Source organism: Spermophilus citellus (genome assembly GCF_964194105.1).
Source record: "Spermophilus citellus genome assembly, chromosome: 2".
NCBI lineage: Eukaryota > Metazoa > Chordata > Mammalia > Rodentia > Sciuridae > Spermophilus > Spermophilus citellus.
In genome coordinates, this window is record NC_138183.1 from 240091649 (window position 1) to 240113670 (window position 22022).

The 22022-nt window shown below is 32.8% G+C and overlaps 2 protein-coding genes across 2 annotated transcripts in view; one reads left to right on the forward strand and one right to left on the reverse strand.

Annotated features, from left to right (window-relative positions):
* LOC308638592 (olfactory receptor 4C11-like) overlaps positions 1–22022 on the forward strand; it is a gene marked incomplete at both ends in the record, with an annotated part of 413029 nt that overhangs the window by 347478 nt on the left and 43529 nt on the right. The window lies entirely within an intron of this gene.
* On the reverse strand, positions 9668–10606 carry LOC308634949 (olfactory receptor 4P4-like; the record flags this gene model as incomplete). The annotated part of the gene is made up of 1 exon (XM_081269161.1): positions 9668–10606. One exon carries the CDS (start codon positions 10604–10606, stop codon positions 9668–9670), a length of 939 nt encoding a protein of 312 aa, XP_081125287.1.

Consider the following 22022-nt stretch of genomic DNA (forward strand, 5'->3'; position numbering starts at 1 on the left):
CCAGGAAAAAAAAAGGATATTTGAAATGTGCCAGGTATGGTGGCACACATTTGTGACCCCAACAGCTCACATGCAGAGGAAAGAGGATCACAAGTTCAATGCCAACCTCTATAATTTAGTGAGACAGTCTTAAATTAAATAAAAACAACAACAATAATAATAATAATAATAATAATAATAATAATAATAATAATGGCTTGAGGATGTGACTCAGAGCTAGAGTGTCCCTACACTTTTGAATATATGTATCTTATCTACTGGTTTTACTGTTTCTGTCCAATGATTTGGCATGAATTCCTTAATTTTCTGTGAATTTATGCACAGAAATGCAGATTTATTTAAAATAAATCAGATTGAATTGTTTAATATGTGTAAAGGGTGATATTTCCTGTCTTGGAAAAAAACACTAAAATTTAGGCATTTAAAACTAATATACTGTCTGATATATTAAAAAAGAATAATTGAAAACTGTACACTGAAATATAGAATGTAGTTTGGCTGAAATTGTGAAAAATAATAAGAAAATTCTTGCATTGTTCTACTTACATTTTTAGATCACATTTTTTAATTGAAATACAAGTGGAATTCACTGGGGCATAAAAGTAAAGAAATATAAAACAGAATGACCCAAGCATACGTGGATTGTTCATATTTTATGACTATTCCAGGAATTTCATCAGTTTCATATTCAAGTAGAAAAGAAAGTTAAGTAAAAGATGACTCAGGATCTAACTCTCAGACTACTATAAACATTCAGTGGCATTTTTCTTTTTTATTTGTTACATTAAATGAATGGTTAAAGATTCACAATTTTGAATCTTTTGTATGATGTTGAGAACTTTTTTATGAGAGAATGCACTTTCAGGAGGTATTTTATCCCAGGATGCAGAATTAATTCACACTCAATGGGAATGCAAACTCTACAGCACATTAACTACCTTAATTGCATCTGATGTGGCCACTGTATCTGAGTCCTTCAAGTAACTATTTAGAAACAAAGGATGCTTTTGTAGCAAAGTTATTTAGAAGCCATCATTAGCTAGTGAGTCACAAGTTCAAACCTGTCTTTAGGAATATTTTTGATGATGACTAGCTAATCAGTACGGCACCAAAAATGAACAAACTGTGAAAAAATACTTAAATTTAATATTCAATTCTAATTTCTTCAAGGAGAAAAATTTTAATATGCTTCTATTCTGACTCATAGATTGCTGAAAACTTCTAAATCTATGTTTGTTTTGCTATGTTTATTTTATAAAGCAAAAATAATTAACAGGCTCATAGTATTTGGAAATGAACAGGACCTAGGCTAAGTTTCATAAGCATTTCATTGGATGATTTTTTTCCCTATCTCAATCAACTAATGCTAAGGCTCTGTTTAAAAGATGTCATAATGTTCATTTGCAGTAGATTTACTTACCTATGATAAATTGCTTTAAAGATAATTGTTAAACAGGTAGGGTAGTGAACTACAAAAACTGAGTGTTTCTCAATATATCCAAATCTGTGTTTTTTTCAATAAATAGACTTGATCAAGGGGATAAAAGTAATTTCTGAGGACCAGAAAATAATATTCTATAGATATTGGAGGCACATAACTGGATACCCACAGTTTGGAGCTGTATCCTTTCTTTGCGAAAAGATTAATAAGGGTCATCATGTGGCACACAGTGAAAGGAAGTATTGTGAATGCTCATCTCCATAGAAAATGCTATGCTAGGTATCAGATTAGCAAATTACCCACAGGGCTTTCTGAATGTCTATGTGGACAATTCTTGCAGTTACATAAGCATGTTATCCAGCAGTCTTTTTTTTTTTTTTTAAAGAGAGAGAGGGAGAGAGAGAGAGAGAGAGAGAGAGAGAGAGAGAGAGAGAGAGAGAGAGAGAGAATTTCAATATTTATTTATTTTTAGTTATTGGCGGGCACAACATCTTTGTTTGTATGTGGTGCTGAGGATCGAACCCGGGCCGCACGCATGCCAGGCGAGCGCGCTACTGCTTGAGCCACATCCCCAGCCCCAGCAGTCTTTATTCAATATCAATTTGAAATGAATTTCCTTCAGTTTCATCAATATGTGCATCCCTTAAGTCAGAGATCTTTCGTCTATCTACATCATTATAGATGTTCAACCCACTATAGCTGTTAAAATCCCATTCTCTATAATGAGGGGCACCACTATTATGGTCGATTACCTCTGTTAGTAGACTTTAACAGGTACATATTATTATAGTCATGAGAAGAGAATTTTTATCACAAAATCGTGTGATAAAGTATTTCTTGGCCATATTTTCCAAGTTTTCTCATTAGTAGTAAAAAGAAGAACTATTATGTTTCCACTCCAAAATTTGCTGAAATGGTGGCAACATAAAAGAGGCAGAAACATGAGGAATATTATACTAACTGGATGGTGAGTTGTTTTCTTTCAAATTGCTTTTATTTAGCAGTAACTCAGATTTTTGAATAATCAAATGTTTGATATTACATTTGCTTTTTATCTCTTTGAGTGTAGTTATTTGAAATTGACTTAGATGCTCAAATGTGAGTACTCTTGACAATATTTTATCTATGAATAATGAATCAACCAGTATAAACATAGACACTCTTCAAACTGCACTCTTAATAAATTTATTAAAGGTCTTTCTTTTCTATACATTAACAAATTTTTGTAAGGAACTGGGAAAGTAGAGCTAACTTCTCTTTTTTCATATAATTTGTGAACCCTAAGATAATAGCTGACATGAATCATGAAGCCTCATATTTGACAATTATAAAATTATGAAATTATTACCTAATTCAGAAATATGTTGAGGAATTCAAGAAATAAAAACTTTAATGTCATGTAAGTTCGCAACCACAATATTAATTTCCTTTTATTTTTTGTATTTTTCAAGTGATCAGTTATTAAAATTTTAATGTACAAATGAATAATTGGATTCAATTAAGAAACAAAAAAATGAACTAGGGATGTAGGTCAGTGGTAAAGTGCTTGCCTAGCATGTTCAAAACCTTGGGTTCCATCCCCGGTTCAGGAGGGGAGAGAAAGCCATCAGAACAATAAAGAAAATATCCTCAAATAAATTCAGTGAAGGCAATCAGATTTAATACCATTTTTGCATTTCATTAATTAAAAGTATTAAAATTACTCTGAGAGTTTGGTTAACATTGTACACCACTAGCTTGAGATTTTTCATATACTATCAAAATACAATCAAGTGCTTACTTTATACCTTTGGTAGTATTGCATAAAATCACTGCAATCCCTTTTGAATGTGCTCTCAGAACATAAGGAACATTTCATTAGAGTTTCTTTTTTTTATTGATTGTTCAAAACATTACAGAGCTCATGATATATCATCTTTCATACTCATTAGAGTTTCTATCATGAGTTCCAATTTTCTTTCAGTGTTATCACAATGTTGAATGCTGTATAATAACTTACCTTAGCAGAATCAGATGAATGTAGTCCATTTCAGGAAGACAAGTGTCTTAAAAATAAGGAAATCACTCATCACTAGAGATGTTCCAACAGTCTTTGATAAGAATATGGAAGAAGGTATATAAGCATCAGAATGAGACTTATGAAGTTCATTTGCAGTTTTAAGATTTCATTAAATTGATGTGACTCCTTATTCACAACTGGAATTCTGATTGTGAATTATGTAATATTAAAAATAAAATTTGTAAGAGCATTTTGCATTAATCAAATTCTTATTCAATAATAAAAATTATAGTCTTAAGAATGAAATTTAATGAAATGAATAAAGTAATGTATCTCCAAATTCATTTGTATAGATAATTCATATAAAACCAGGTCTAAAGAACAGTCACATCAGTTTTCACTTTCAAAGAACTCCAACCTGAGATACTCAGTTTAACTCTTCTTTGTATGTAAATTTGAAATAAAACTCCCAGATTTACCAACCAGCATTTCAAACACACATGTCAAGTTTCTAAAATTATTTTGGAATCTTGACATATTTTAGGAGTTTTATATTGTATAAGGTAATGGAACTTACTTAATCATTAATTAAGTGTGCAAGAAGTAAATCCTCAATCAAAAAACGAAGTATTTGAAACATTACGTCCAAAGAAAGTGATCTTTTAAGTCCTTGGAGTAATTTATTTCTTTAGTTTTCTTGAAGAAAATTTGGTTCAGAAGAGCATAACATAAACCTACATGACAAGTATTAATACATCTTTGAAAACTCTAAATCCTCAAAGGCATTTCTAAAAAGGTCTTCAACATGTGAAACTGTCTAACATGAAGTCCCTGGTGCCTCTGAGAATTATCTTGCTATAAAGTCTTTTTTTTTCTTTTTTTTTTTTAATCCTAATTCCCTGGAGGCACCAAAATGTTCCAGTCAGACAGTGCAGATCAGGAAATATCACTTGCTCTGAGGTCAACTAGCTATTGAAAGAATGAGGAAAATAATACAGCATAGAATAAAATTAAATAAGCTTTTCACAAAAGTTTGAGATGCAGGACAAAGAGAAAAAAGGCATTTACAATCCAAATATGGGTAATTATCAAGGGAAATTTTCATAACTAGTGTAGATGAATGAAAAAAAAATCATGGCCAGTGAGGTCAGGACTACCAGCAGGTTGTCAATAGAACTAACTTTGATGAAATAAATAGTTGGAAAATGGAAGAGAGAGGAAAAGCCAAACTCTTGTTAAAATGCAGGTAGGAGTTTGCTTACTATTTTGTAACCCTTACACATGTGATGGTAGAAATGGTGTAAAATTGAGAACATAATGAAAATATCAGAATAAATCAGCACTCAATGTACAGATATTTGTATGCTACATACGTAGCTGAGTCCTTATGTATTACTATTTATACAAGGCTGTCCATATAGCTCAAGGATTTATTTGCTGCATATGGACTCTCAGTTGCCCCATTAATATTGGTTAAACAGACTCTCTTTTGTCACCTGAAGTGTGTACAGACCTTTGTTGAGAATTAGTTGAACACAGATGTACCAATCTGTGTTTGGAATTTCTAATCTGTTCATTGGTCTACTCACCTGAATTTATGAAAATACCACACTACTTGATTCTTGTAGTTTTATATTATATTTCTAAATCACGGAGTGTAAGTTCTTAAATTTCACTCTATGAAGTTGTGTGAAATAATCCATATTTAGCATTTCAATTTAATTTTAGAATTGTCTTCTAAAATTAAAAAGTGTCTACTCATTTTACATAGGGAATGCTTTGAGATTACTATAAAGAGGAATAGAGCAGATGTCTTAATGTGTAGCCACCATCTCATTGATCCATGTGGAATTTCCCCATACTTGTTAAAAATCTCTAATTTTTGTCATGAAGTCCTATAGTCTATGTAACTTTCTTATGCTTGCAGTTATGTTAATTTCTAAGTATTTCACATAATTATAATGTTACTATATATTAAAGTTTTAAAGGTCATTTTCTGATAATTGTTTATAAAATAATAATTTTTTTATTGAACTGATATTAAGGTATGTTTAAATCTCAATATAAGCACCCTTTACTACTACTACTATTAATTACAATAAAAAGCCATCCATAATTGAACAGATTAGATAAAACTGTTTTCAAGTACAGATGATATGACAATGTACAGAAATACAAATATGAAAGAGCTACTGTGAAGCATAAGTACCACAGAAATGCTGAACTTGCAGAATTTATTCAGATGTGATATCTTATGTATTGCTGTCCACTTTTTGTATAATTTATACTATTTTTCTTTTAAGTTTTGGTAGAATTTGTTAGAGAAGCTAATTGGAGGGGAAAGAGTGGATTTCATTTGTGAAGATGAGAAACAAAAAATTCATGTTCTTTAAGACATAAAAGGATATTAAAAAGTAGGTATGTTTAATTTTATTGAGTGTTAGGAAATTATAACATTCAAGGAATTTATCCATTCTATCTTAGTTGTTGAATTTATTGCCCTTCATATTTCATGGGGAATCATATGTGCTAAAACCATGAAGCATATTGTCATTTTCCCCAAGGTGCAATAAAATAATTCAGAACATGAACCAAATTGTATGTTAAGTTTATACCCCCAAACTAATAAACTAATATTAATTACTATTGTTAATAGTACAAGAGATTATGTCAGCCTTTCATAACTAATTCATCTTTTATTTTGGATGTTAATTTCAATATAGATATATCATTAAAAGAAAGTCACAGCTTATTTGTACAGGGTTCTGGATCAGTATTCAGATGAAACTTTATATGGTTAAAATTTGCCAAGGTTATACAGCTAGCAAGTAACAGGTTAGATGCACCCATTTAGCTATGGAGGATACATATACTATCAGAGGCCAATGCTGAAACTCACCAAGGAAAGGGCAGAATAATACCGTACATCTCATGCACACCCCAGTATTGAGGGGAATTTCAAACAGGCATAATCTCCTGTACTATTTCAGTTGTTTTCTTGACTCACCATTCTTCTCCAAGGCTTATATGTGAGTCTCAGAAGTTCCACCTGCCTCTGAAGTAACTCCATATTTCTACCTAAAAGCATGGAGACTGTTCTTGTGTAACTGGTTTGACAATAAGTACAATAATTAAGACTTATATTCCCTTCACTCTTACAGTGAATCTAACTGCCTTTATTATAAAAGAGAAGTTTAAAACACTCAAAATAAATGTTTCTTAAAATTAGAGATTTTTTTTTACTTTCTATTTAAGTTCAATTTGAAACAGTACTAAAATATTTGATAAAATATAAAACAGATTTAAGAATGGTGTGACTTCTTCAAGAGAATACATCAGGAAGAATCCATTAATATAAAAATATATTTTTTACAAAAATTCTGATCATAATCATATGTATGTCAATATTTCTCTACTCAGATGATCATAACTTTTATCCATAAATTTTAAATTTCTCTCTTTGTTTTGGCAAGCACAACTTTTTTTTTTTTTTTTTTTTTTGCAACTACATATTTTCCAAGAGCTGAGGCCTATACATTTTTAAGGATTGAACACTGGTAAATATGAAGTTCCTCTCCTTAGAAATCTTCATTGTACAATTTATGGGCTTTGAGCTGTATCTTGCTTCATTGTTAAACACGTGTTTTCTCCTCACACTTTTCTCTCTTCCTTTGTAACTAGTGCAGTCTCTCATCAGCCTATCATCTATTCTATTTCTGGACATAGGTAAACCTTTCATTCCCAGTTTACCTCTTTGAGCTTCATTATTCTATACCTTTTTCCATTCTTATTTCCTGTGAAATCTCTATATTTACCTGGGGAGAAACTGGAATTTTGATAATTATAATTGATTGTAGACATTCATGTAAATTTTGAATGATAGTTTTATTTATAGCACACACATATTTTAATTCTTGAAGCTTTTATCATTATATACTGACTGGGACCTATAGTACAATATTAAATTAAATAGAAATGATAACAGAAGCCTTTGGCTTGCTTTTATTAAGTTGAATATTTTTCATCTCTCAACATTAAAAGTTATATTGTTTCTTCATTTTTATATAGCCTATACCAGACATAACAATTTCATCTGCCAAGAATTTATATAGATTTTTAAAATATCTGAGAGATAATTACATAGATTCTCTCCTTTTATATATGGGAACATACTAACATAAACAATAGATTGCATTCTTTGTAAACAAATATCAGTTATGATAAGATGACTTCATACATTGATAGAATATTTTTTCTAATAAAGTATTTAAAATTTACTTCAATATTCATGTATAAGATTGAATTTCAAACTCTTATTTGCTTTTGATGATAAGATTATACTATTTTTATTAAATGAATTGAATTTCCACCTTTATTTTGTGAATACAATTTTGTGGAATTAGTATAGTCATTTCCCAGAATGCTTAGTAAAGTTTTCCTTTAAAAGTTTCTGATCAGAGTGTTTTAAAATAAGGAACTGATTAATTTTATTCTAAATGGACAGAGCCATTCTTGTTTTCTTTCAATTATTGGTTCATATTTTTCATATAGATTTTAATTTATATTTTATTTATAATTTCATTGATCTATTTTCAGTGTGATTTCTTATTTCATATTCCTGTACATCTTTAATGTCCACCTTAAATCCTTAACACCACACTTTGTGTATTTGTAACTCTCCTTAATTTTGTATTAATCTGAATATTTTCATTAATTCTACTTGTTTTTTTCAAACATAAATTCATTAATTTCTTTCATGATACACATTGTTTCTGAAGAGCCCAAGAATACAGAATTTTTCACATTTTATAATGTTTAGGGTTATATAGAGTATACTTTGCATAATTTTCTAGAAAAAGTTAGAGTAGCCCTTCATAATCACACATGTGAATTTTCTACAACAAAATACGTGAATATTCACATACAGAGAGATGCATACATTTTGTAAGTAGCATTGGTTTATTTCAATAATTTATTCCCACCAACACGAATATAATGATTTTCAGACAGTTTTTTTTTTCTGAATTTCAAAATGGCCAACAAGAAATTATACACAAATAAGAAACTGCTAGTTTGTTCATATTTTAAATTGAAAAGTAACATTAGATGTTTCTCTTCCACATGTTCATCATTCATTTGTTCCTCGGTTCTGTACAATCTGTAAATCATCTTCTGCGTTTGTATGCTGAATTTAATTTGATATTTATAGCTTTGATTTTCCAATGTAGCCACTTAATGCTTTAAATTTTTCTTTAGATGATCTGTTACTTTATTCATTTTATTGCACAAGCATAAATCACACTCTGAGTTTTGAAGAATGGAACATTTCCCTGTACTTGTCATGCAGATCACGACAGGGCATATCAGCAGTCACCCAGAGGTTACCTTCCTCCAGGTTCCAGAAGTAACCACTATCTTGATTTATGTTAGCATAGATCAGTTTTACCCATTTTTTACTTTATATAAATGCAGTTATATGATATCTAATCTTTCTGTCAGTCTCCTATTAATCAGCATATATGTGTAATTTATCATGTGCAGCTATGTTCCTTCATGCAGTGTTCCAGAGTATTTAGTTGTTGGTTGTACCAGTTTCCATTCTGTCTGTAGTGCTTCCTAGTTGATCCATGTTCTCTTCCCCCACCACATGCTCTACTTTTCTGATGAGGACATTTCTATCTATGTAGACTTAGTTTATAAACCAATAGGAGAGGAGGAAATTAAGTACTCAAAATAAAAAGTCACATAAAGAAGACTTAAGGCAAGTATGTGGAAGTAGAGGAAAAGCAACATTAAAAAATATTATATTGCCCAACAAGGAAAGGTTGGAGAAAATGCTGGAAAGACTTAATTTTGACTCAATTATTGCATGTACTGTATATAAACTTTAAAAAATTGGTGTATATATATGTGTGTGTGTGTGTGTGTGTGTGTGTATACATGGAGAGAGAGAGTATATATAAGGGTATAGTGCAGTGTGATAATTTCACACATACATGCAATATATGATGATTGGGGACTTAGCATATCCAATACCTTGAACATTTATTACCAAATCGTCTCTTCTATCTATTTAAAAATCTATAGTAAAAATTGTTAACTGTGATCACTCTACTGTGCCATTTCATACTAGTACTTTTTCGTTCTATTTACATGTAATTGTGATTTTAGTACATTCTGTTTCTCAGATTTTGGTTGAGCTCTAAAGTGAAATTCTAAAATGTCTTTCATAGAAGTAGCTTCCCTTCCACAAACACTGGATGACACCACATTTTCCTTATGGCATTCTTCATCTCCAAGTTTCTCAGCGTGTAGATCAGAGGATTGAACATAGGAGCAATGATGGTGTAGAACAGAGCAAACATTTTGTCTACGGGAAAAGTTACATTTGGTCTGATATAAATGAAGAGGACAGGCACAAAGAACGGAATCACAACTGTCATGTGAGAACTGCAAGTTGAAAGAGCTTTGGAACGGCTTTCTGCAGGGTAAACCCTGATGGTGTATAGTATCAGGATATAGGACACTATCAAAATCACAAAAATTACCAAAGCAATCAGTCCTGAATTAATAATTACCAACAGACCAATTCTGTTTGTATCAGTACAAGCCAATTTTAACAAAGGATACACATCGCAAAAGTAGTGATCTATCTCATTGGGGCCACAGAACGGTAAAAAGATAGTGAGAAGAAACTGACTGGCAGAGTGTGCAAATCCCCCAGCAAAGCACACCAGGATGATTGTGTGGCACCTCTGCCTGCTCATGATGGCAGCATAGTGCAGGGGCTTGCAGATGGCCACATAGCGGTCATAGGCCATCCCTGTGAGGATGAAGATCTCCATGCCTCCAAGGAAGTGGATGATGAAGAGCTGTATCATGCAGTTATTATAGGAAATGATCTTCTGTTGAGCCAGTAAGTCAGTCATTAGTTTGGGTGTCACTGTGGACGTGTAGCAAAGATCAGAGAGTGAGAGGTAATAAAGGAAAAAATACATGGGTTGGTTGATGAGCTGAGTGCATGCGATAGAAATCATTATGAGCACATTTCCTATCCAAATAGCAATGTAGCAAAATAAAAATAATACAAAGCACAGAACCTCAGTATTCCTATTTTGAGAAAGTCCCAGGAGAATAAATACAGTGACATTATTCCTATTGGCCATTGTCCAGTTCAGTAAAAATAAATAACAGCTACCTGAAAAGACATAATTCATAGGTTAATCTCAGAAATTTCAAAAACAGTTTTGATGATAACAGTAACATCAGGAAACTATCAGAAAGAAACTATCAGAACTTCAGAAAGAAGATTCCAAAATTTCAGAAAATTAAAATAATTATTTTTAATTAAAGTATGTTATCTTGTTTTTTCTTTTTTGGATTATTCTCAGGATGAGTTAAAAAGTCAACCTTTCAAGAACATTATGTTCAATCTTGAAAGGGTGAAATAAACACATTCAATCTAAAAGTTAAAAAGTCACAGGGGGAAGGATGGATGGACATTCAGAGGATTAGGCAAAGAGGAATGAAGGACAGGGAGGAGAAACAGGAATAGGAAAGACAGTAGACTAAATTGGGCATAACTTTCCCTTATTTACATTTGAATACATGACATACATCACATACAACCACAAGAATGGAATTCTAATTAGAATCAGTCACACTCTACATTGTAGAATATGTCAAAATATACTCTATGGTCATTATGTATAAAAAGAAGAAATAAAAGTGCTGTATATGAAAAACATTTAAAAGCCGCTTAAAATGATCCAAAGCACATGTTGGAGAAAACATACAATTTTTAACAAATCATGTAGGAAAACTGGTTATTCATATTTAGAAGAATGGAATTCTATCTCTCTCACCCTGCATAGAAATTAACTCAAAGTAGATCAAAAACCTAGAAATTAAATCAGGAGCACTGTAACTACAAGAAGAAAATTAGAGTCAACATTTCAACATATTGTCATAGGAACTGACTTAATTAACAAAATGAAGCCTAAGAAATAAAATCAAGAATTAGTAAGCTGTATGTCATCAAATTAAAATGCCTCTGCACAGAAATGAAAGCAATGATGAGCATAGAGAGAGCGCCTACAGATTGGGAAAAAAAATTTGCCAGATACTCTTCCCACCTCGGATCAATATCCAGATACATGAAGAACCAAAACCTTAATCAATCAATAAATAAACCAAGTGACAAATGAGCAAAGGAACTACACAGACATTTCACAAAAGAGGAAATACAAATGGCCAAGAAATATATGAAAAAAATGTTTAACATTGTTAGTAAATAGGGAAATACAGGTAAATCAAAATTACACTGAGATTTCATCTCACCCCAGTCAGAATGGCAATCATCAAAAATACGAATAATAAAAATTGAAAGTGAGGATTTTGGGAGGACTGTACACTTCTCCATTTTTGTTGGGACTGCAAATTAGTACACTCAATTTTACAAGCACTATGGAGACTGCTTAAAAGACTAGAAATGGAAACATCCTATGACCCAGATGTCTCACTGTTTGGTATGTATCCAACAGAAATAAAAATTATCATTCTAAAGTGATGCATGGATACTAATGTTTAGTCCAGCACAGTTCACAAAGACCAAGTTATGGAACCAGCCTAGGTGCTCAACAACAGACAAATAGGAAAAAGACAATGTGGTATATGTACACAATGGAGTTTTATTTATTCATAAAGAAGAATTAAATCACTTTATAGTGAAATGTAAAACAAAATTAAAAACTAATATCATTTCTATTAATACATATGTGCATATAATACAGATATATAAACATACAGATAAATATACATATGGATTTATGAAAGATGAATACTCTATTTTAGTAAGAGGCTTATACAACTATTCCAAGTGTTTCTATTTTTCCTTTTCTGTATGTATGATTTTGATAATAAATGTTCATATTTTTACATAATTATGCTTATCTTTGTAGGCATGTCAGTGACATATTTATCCACATAATCACACAGTAATTAAAATTAAAGCAGAGGAACAAAAGGCAGTTTCACCTGGATGGTTTTGCTCTTGTCACAGGACACGGTTTTCTGAAAATCAAATGTTTTCTCAGTTCTTGAAAGAAAAATCTGAATTTCTGCTTTCTATTTCAAGTACCTTATGCCTCCTGTCAAACCTCGTGATGAATCCTGACACTGTGTATTTCAGAGAGCAGAGTTTTGGAAGTTTATGGGAAAAGGTTTATGTGACAACAGGTAGTTGTTACCTATAGATTGTTATTTAATATCCTAAAGCATGATTTGAGGTACAAAGCACTGTATTACTCTGCATTAAATTTTTCTCACTTATAAAATGAGAAAACAGATTGGGCATAGTCATGAAATGGTTAAGAAATCTCTAGTAAATCAATAAATGCCTAACGTTTCTAAACCAGAGATTTTTAAAAATTTTTTTATTCTAATTTGTTATATAGGACAGCAGAATGCATTACAATTCATATTACACATACAGAGCACAGTTTTTCATATCTCTGGTTGTATACAAAGTATATTCACACCATTCGTGTAGTCATACATGTACTTAGGGTAATGATGTCCATTTCATTCCACCATATTTTTTACCTCCTTCTCCCCACCTTCCCCTCCCTCCCATTTGCTCTACCTAGAGTTTGTCTAATTTTCCCATGCTCCCCCTCCCAACCCAACAGTGAATCAGCCTCCATATATGAGAGAAAACATTCACAATTTGGTTCTTGGGGATTGACTAATTTCACTTACTATTATATTCTCCAACTCCATCCATTTACCTGCAAATGCCATGATTTTACTCCTAAACCAGAGATTTTTAATGTCTGAATTTATTTAAATGTCTGTGTTACCATATCAGTACTCTTAAAAGTTGTCAATAGCACAATCCAATAAATTTAACTTCAAGGAAATTCAAGATTCATATTATAGAAGCAGGAAGGAAGCTTTGAGATTTGCCAGTCAAATCCTCTGCCTATCAAGAGAAGGGTTTCTAAACAAACACCCTTGCTAACCACATGTTTAACCCTCCAGTTGTCTTGGTTCTCCAGGCCAAGGGTAAGGCTTTACTGTGCTTCTTTGCAGCTCTCCATTTTCATTTCGTTTTCTTCCTCACACTGGTCACTATGTGTATGATACCACTGACTTACCTTCTTAAGTCTGGAGTATAAGAAGGTGGCAGGTTTCTATACCTGAGTCAGCTCAGCTGACAATTTTAAATGTGAGTTCATATTTTTGTTTTTCCTTCCACACTCCAAAATATGACACATAACATCTCTCCATATAGTGTTATGTTTCAAATTTAAAAAATAGATGAAGAACTTTGTAAAGAAGAAAACAAAACACTACAGCCACAAACATAGCATTATGTTTAGCTCTGTTTGATCAATATCCAGAAGTAATATCACTTTAGAAATATTAAAAAAAAATAATGAAGGCACTTCTGATAATGTATATGCAGACTTCCAAGGGATCATTAAACAAATCAGAACTGGAAAGTGGAATTTTATGAGTCCAGAACTTGAGTTTATACCTAACAGGTGAAGAGCCAAAGTAATGTGAAATTTAATATGAAAATCCTTGCTGTTTTCAGAATTATTTTATTCTGGTGTACAAATCCAAAGCTTTTGACTATTTAAGCCATTCTAATATTGATATATAAATGTCAAAATGGGATGAAAAACTAAGCCAATCTCTCCAAGAATAGAAAAATACCATCAATATACAAAAACTACAAAACAACACTGTTCCTCTCTCCTACAGATAGAAGCCATTTGAAAAGGGTGAGCTGTATCATGTACCTGGTTAAAGAGCACTGAGTCTCCTGTTTCCAGTCTCCCACACAATCTATAAAATATAAAGAGTGAAGTGAAACTACTTGGGTTTACACTGTAGTTTTGCTATGGGCAAATGCATGGTCTCAGTAAGCTATTTAACTACACTACCCATGTATTGGTCTACTAATTCTTATCTTATGATTTGAGCATTCCCATGGGCTAACATTCTTCTAAACTCTTCATAGGCATTAATTTTTAAATCTTCACAATGCCTCTAAGAATACTTGTAGACCCATTTTATAAAATAGTGTATTGTGTAATAATGTTAAATAAGTAATGTAAAAAACAAATACACTTCACCTGGCAATGTGAGTAAAATTTTGTGCAATTAGGACTTATCTTGTAAAAATTCCATGTAATCAAAAAACAATTAATTGTATTGTTATTTAAACAAAGGTTACAGTGACTCAAGCGTTTCTGTGTTTATAATTTAAACTAAAATAAAACAGATGCTTAATTTACAAGATCTTAAGTCCCTCCAGGCAGAGAAACTGTCTTACCTACTGCCTAGAATTCTGAGTATCCTTGAACAGACTTACTTTTGCATTTTAGCCAACTCTCTTGAATCTCTGTGATTTTGGTCATGTATTATTATTTTTTTTTACATCATAGCATTACTGATGTGTACAGTACAAACGAGAACATCTACTTCAGCTACTTGGGAACAATTAACTTCCAGTTGTTAAAAACATGAAAAGAGTCATCTAGTCCATCATGCAGGCTCAAAAAATTATTTTACTCAATCTTTTTGTTTCTAGGTCTTGTCAAATAGAGGCTAACATTCATTAAAACACCAACCATTAAATGATTGTTGAATGAGTAAAGATACAAATTCAAAGATTTAAGACAATACATAGATAAATCATTCAATAATGTAATTAGTATCATAACAATCATTGCATGTAATGAGGACAGGCAACAAAGTAACAGAGATAAGTTAAACACATTCCCAAGTTTTGAGACATTTCCATTTGTTTTTTATAGTGATCTGCATGGATCTCTGGTTAATTCTTTGTGGAGTAGAGATACTGACCATGGTAGTGTCTGTTGCAAATATCTCACTTGTCAATCACTTTTTCCTTAATCATACTTTTCTGCCTACCAAGAGTTCTAATGATTTTTTTGTATTTGAAATTTGCCACTCTAGTAAGCATCCCTCTTATGTCTACCTGTGTACCCCTCAACAAAACTCTTTGAATTTATCATCCACTTAATCTCAAAACAAGTTAGTTTATCAAATTCAGACAGGATGTCTGGACTTGATTTAACTGACATTCAATCTGAATTTAACAACATGGAGTCAAAATAAATATCCACACAGACAGGATAAAGCAAGGGGAGAAAAAACTCACCACACATGTTCCATTGCTTCAATAATTATGAATTCATTCCTATATTCTTCCTTTCACAGTTTTCTCTTTCCTCTTTGAAATTGACAATTTTCCTACTGTCCAGATGATTTTATTTCAGTTTCTGGGATTTACACTTCACTTTGCAAAGGCCAAGAGTTATTTATAGAAAAAAAAAATGAGAGAATGAATCATTTTAGAGATAACTGACATTTGTTTGCAGGCCTGCTGCAGTTAAACTAGGATATGGACAATAAATAGTATGAAAAGCCAGTTGACTTTGCCAATGATTTAGGAATCTCTGTTGTTAACCTCCTCCAGGGCCCCAGTGACTGAATTCCCTTGCACATTACACAGCAAGTTCACTGATGAAAACAAATCCCATGTTTTTTTTTTTTTTTAAGAATCTATTCATTCTGTAATCTCTATAAATTGATCAGAGTGCAGTATATCTCTGCCTCTTAGGGTAGGCAATGTGCTTTGTCTTTCCTTAAAAGGTGCATTTAGTGTATTCTTTGAGGAAATTTTAAAAATGCATTTAGTTTGCTTATAGAAAATGGAATTCAGAAAAAAATTTAAAAATGATAAAACTTAGTATTGTTTTATATGGAAACAATGCAGAAATCTTTCTTCAAAGAACTAGAAAAAAAGTTACAAATATTTTGATTTTTTTCCACATCACTTCTGTTTTGTTTCTCTTTTTCTTCTTGAACATCTGTGTCTAAAGTTAGAGCTGACTTCCCTTGTGCTATGTGTGCAGAACAAGGCACAGAAAATGCATGCTGAGCACTGACTCTGCCCCAGGTACCAAGGGTTCTCAAGCTCATCTTCCAAGGTACCTGATGAGACAGAGTCTTGTTTCCCTATTTTCCCAGCAGAAATCCCTGGAACATAAAACATGTACTTTTTTGGGGGGGGGGGGTGTCAGGGAAGAAGAGTTTATCACCAACAGTCAGGAAAACAGTTAGTTCTGGGGAAAAAAAGAGGTGAGGCCAGGAGAGGATATAACTGACCTTTGGAGATGATGGCAGGCATCTCTGTCTTGATTTTTAAGGAGATTAGAGGGATACTGTCTTTGTAATTCTTCTCTTTCTCTTCCTCTTCCTCTCCTTCTTCTTCTTTTTCAAGTTTTTTTATGTAATAAATTTAATAATTTGATAATTTGAAAAAAATGCAAGAGACCCTAAGATATTCCAGGTACCAAAGCTTCCAAAGGAGTAATGGCCAATTGGCCTCCAAAGATTTAACTTGAAAGCAATTCTAGATGTTTTAGGAAACATCCTACACTCTGAAGGAAACCTGTTTTGACTTTATTATACTTTAAATGACCGCTCTAATCTGAGTAGTGCTTCCACAGCTATTTCTCTTCTTAACACAGAAGACATTCTCCCCTGGCATCCCCTCTGCTCTTCTTGCACCCCAAACTTTATAGATGGACTTTCCGTAGTCTCTGCTCTTAGACTCCTGTACCTGGAGTTATACAGACCAACTTTCTCACCCAGAAGAACATTTGCATTGGTGGATTCTTTCCTCCAAAGAGAAAGTAACAAAATGTGTCTATGTTCTTCAATCTTACAAAAAATAAAATTTTTGTGAACATATAACATATTATTTATCTCTGTAAATAAAATTATCACTAAGGTGGATCTCTACACCTTGATTAAACAAGATTGGATACACACACACACACACACACACACACATATTCAAGGAACTTTAAATAAAATATTATACCCATAACTCTTGAAAGAATGAGAAAAAAAATACTTGCTATTTTATTTCCAATGATAATTACATACAGCAATTAAGAATATTTTAGCATACAGATAATCATTACAGTTTATATATTTGAGTACTGCATGTATTTGTAACTTCATATAATGAATGTCTCTTTTTTTAACTTAAATTAATTTTAGTATTTCCCTTGTTTCTTTATTAGTGTATAAATATTTCATCCAATAAAACCATAGTCTTTAGTGTCCTATGCAAAAATTTTATAAAATTCAATGAACATTTATGAATGGCATATCTAAATATATATATGAGATATATGATTATAAAATGAGTGATTAATTTATTTACATAATCAATGTGGATATTAAAGGCTCTTATATTTGTTTCACTGAAGAAGTTTTACAGGGTATAGTTGAATTTTGGTCATCAATGATAACTTAAGTCAGTTTTGACCCAAATATGAAAATGAGTAAAAATTAACTCATCAAACACTGCATGAATAACAATTTTGAGAGTAGAAGACCTTGCACTTTATAAAGAATGTGGCAAAAAGTCTGGCTGGGTATGCATATAATGTATTTTGAATTAGTCAAAAATAAAAGGATCTGGGAAACTCTAAAGGTTAATTAAAACTATTGCAATTTAGCTTCCTGATTTATATTTCTCGATTTGAAGAGTTTTGGAGAATATTCTATGAACTACATTTCACTAAATGATATGATTTTCTCTGGGGGTTCATGTTTAAAGGAGATGATAAAGAAAACTAAAATGTCACTAAATATCACATCAAAAAAATACATACCTATTTTTATAACTTTTGTTGTAAAATGTCAAAATCCTACAGGAATAAAATTTCTCTTAACAATTACTCAATTTTCTTTCATATGAAATATCAACTTATCATTTCATATGAAGGTAATACAAGTTTTCTTCTCAGCTTTCGGGCATAAATGAAGCATAAGATTCACAGAAGTCTACTGATTTGGATAGTGAGAAAGTGACAAAAAGACATTCTTATCAGAGTTTAATGACTGAATCATTGTTCTCTTTTATTTTCACCAGTGCTTTAAGATGTGGCTTTGATTATGGATAAAAATTCATCATTCATTTGTCTTTTGTCTGGGTCCCTAAGATTTTATAGTGATTTGTCATTTTTGATGGTTTGAAGCTGCCTTTAGGAGAAAAATATAGAGAATTTTTGATCAAAAAGAACATGTAGATAGAATATGTTATGAAGTTAAATGAATATGAAGGTGTGATTTTTTAAATTTATAAAAGTGAACAGAACTAAGAATAATACTTAGTACTGTCCTGAAACCTGTAGGCACTGTCTTATTGTCTTCCATTGTTTGGTATTAGAGAATGATCCATTCAGGACTATATTAAATTTTTATTGGTAACTTGTGAAAAATGTAATTTATACAATCATTTTCCAACATAAATTGGTACAGGTTGTATTATATATTATATTTCTTCCATTTTCTCTCCCTTTATATTGTATTAAAATTGAAATGATAGTTTGAAATTTTGCTGCATTTAAAGGTTAAAATCACCATTATATTTTTAAAATAAATTGTTTGTTAATATTTTGGTGTTATTTTCCTTCTATTTCAAAAGGACATATTTTCTCTTTGGTAATATAAAAAAAAACTTTTTTTAAATTGATTGTTCAAAACATTACAGAGCTCATGATATATCATCTTTCATACATTTGACTCAATTGGGGTTTGAACTCCCCCCAATTTTTTTTTCTCTGCTTCCATTGGGAAATTTTTCTTTAAAATCTACTCTTCCCAGTATTCACACTTCATATGTTTCCACCAATGGGCATATTGCTATATTTTTGTCATCATATATACCTGTGTTATTGTTATTGGTTTTCTAAAAGGAAAAGGAAAGATGGGTCCGGAGTTGGGGCTCAGTGGTAGAGCACTTCTCTGACACATCTGAGGCACTGGGTTCAATCCTCAGCACCATGCACCATATAAACATAAAGAAAATAAAAGTATTACATCCATCTACAACCAAAAAAAAAATAAGTAGGAAAGAAAATATACCAACAAAAAGAATTATACTTCATGAAAATTTGGTTGCTATCATTTATCTTTTTCTCTCTACAATGGTGATTAAATTCATATCTCTTGTTTATGTACCACGCGGCCTGCGCAGTGGTTTCATTAATGAGGTTCTGGCATTAAGTTAGTTAGAAGAGATCAAAATAAAACACACAGACAGTACCTTATTTTACATTGCTAGGTCCGAGACGGCTCGCCTCCCTGTTTCCCTGCCTCCAGCCGCCCAGCAGGGCAGCGAGGATTACTCTGGGCTAGCAGGAGAGAGAGAGAGCGAACACGCCGGGGAGTAGCCTTTTATTTGGGGGGACAAGAGATTCAGGGGAGAATTCCATCCAATGAAGGTTGAGGGGGGGCTGCACTCCAAGGTCAGGGTCAGTGATTGGGTCTCCAGGGTCAGTGGTTATGCACACCCCCACACGGATGGGCTCTCTCATCAGGAAAGGGTCGGGATAACTCCGACACAGCCAGAGTGCCTCAGGCCCTTAACGGGAGTCACCCAATCACGTGTCAGAATGGCTCCCCACATATTCCCCCTTTCTATTCTTAACAATGAGGCGGCGGTTCACTCTCTGGAGTCCCCGGATTCTTGATTGGAAGACTCGCCATCCTATAGTTACAATACAAAAGAGAATTAACAGCAAAGAGAATAATCCAATAATGTACCAAGCGGAGTGTTTAAGAATATTTCCAGGGTTGAATCCATTTAACTCCTTCAATATTTGGTTAGCCAAAGAAGAAGGATCTAAAAAATCAGCTCTATTATTTTGAATGTCTTGGATATGGTGATGAAGTTCCAGAATATCCAAGCTATTATTACTATTTTGCCAAATACCTAATAAATGGTTTTTAACTTTCTCCCAATCCCAGAGAGAAGCATTGTACTTGGCAGCTGTAACACATACATACTTATAATTAGCATGGCATTTAAGCCTTTCCTTAAATTTTAAGGCTGAAAGTTCATTACCAATGTTTATAACAGTCGCCTCTAAGGCGTTTAACTTAGTCTCAATCCTTTCATCAATATTTACTTGATTACGCAGAGCCTTGGAAGTATTTTGAGCTAAATTATTAAGAAATTTTGCATGCTGAATATTCTGAGACAATGTCAGAGATGTAGAGACAGTTGAGGCAATAAATGAGACCAGTGCTAAGACACCAACAATTATGACTCCAATAGCACGTTTAGGTCTTGTTAGCTGGGCACGAATTTGCTGCAAAACTTGTAAACCAGCATCAGCATACCATGGCTCTGAAATATTAGCAGGTAATAAAACAAAAGAGGGCTGATGAAGTATCAGCACTCCTTTTCCTCCATTATACCTAGAAATACAATTGGTTAGGTTGCACTTATTACAAGTAACAAAATATCTATCATCTATCCATCTAACTTTTACATTTCCAATAATTAAAACATAAGGAGATTGGACACAGGCTCTTAGGCTATAGCAAGATCCCTCCTTACAGTTCTTGCCAACAAATTTTGGTAAAGGTTTATCTGAAAAATGTAAATATTCTGAGGCAGCAATTAAACGCCAAATATCTTTTTGAACACCTCCTTCACTATAAGTCAAAATATTACTAACAAATCCTGCAGGTGTCATAGCAGAATCTCTTTGTAATTGTCTCTTATCAATTTTTGGAGACCAGTCTAAAATATACCCACTAGCTTTAGACACCTTATGTTGTACAGGAAAGGTATTTACATAATCCATCCATTTAGGAAAGGTGCCAATTTCAATTATAGAACTATTTGGACAGTGGGGTACCGGTGGAGGTTTTGCAGAAATGACTGGCTTGTTATGGGAAAGTCCCATCTTAATTACTGATCTAGTATTAGGTTTTAAGTCTCCATAAATAGAATTATTTGTCAGTCTAGGCTTACCAATCGCTGTCTTTTCTTCAAATGATACTTTCAGACAGCCAGCATGTTTATCATGTGACCAACATAAAGGTAATTGGGCACTGTAGCCAGAATAATTAAATCTAGTCACATGACTGGGAGTAATATGAGTATCTGTAAATCCTCCCATCATGAATGAGTCATTAGTAAATACTGGAATAGATTCTCCAGTCCACACAGCTGGGTGTACCAGGGGTGGATCTGGGAAATAAGTCCAATAAGTGTCTACTTGATTCCCTTTTACCTGACAGCCCAGTAGGGCAATTACTGTCGCTACCATCAAGACTGGGGTCCTGTTCTTTCCTAGGCGTCGAAGTATTTGGGAAGCCTGGGTTGTCAGCTTCTTCACATCTTTCCACAAAATCAGCTTCTCGGCTGGTTCAATCTGGTTTTTCTTCATCCTTTTCCGATATCTCCTCCTTCTGGGTTGTGGCTCCTCCGGGTCGATCCTCAGTCACTTGAGTTTGGGTTCTATCTCCTCCATGTCTGATAGCACGTTCAGGCACCCAGATAGGACGAAAAGCACCTTCTGGAAAAATACAAGCATGCCCTCGGCCCCATGATATTACCGGATCCGGGCCCTTCCACTGATCAGTCTGTAAATCTTTCCACAGAACTCTGCCTAATGGGCCTGTCACTGAGGGAGACATTTGTCTCTCAGCAGCTGTGTGACCTTCTGC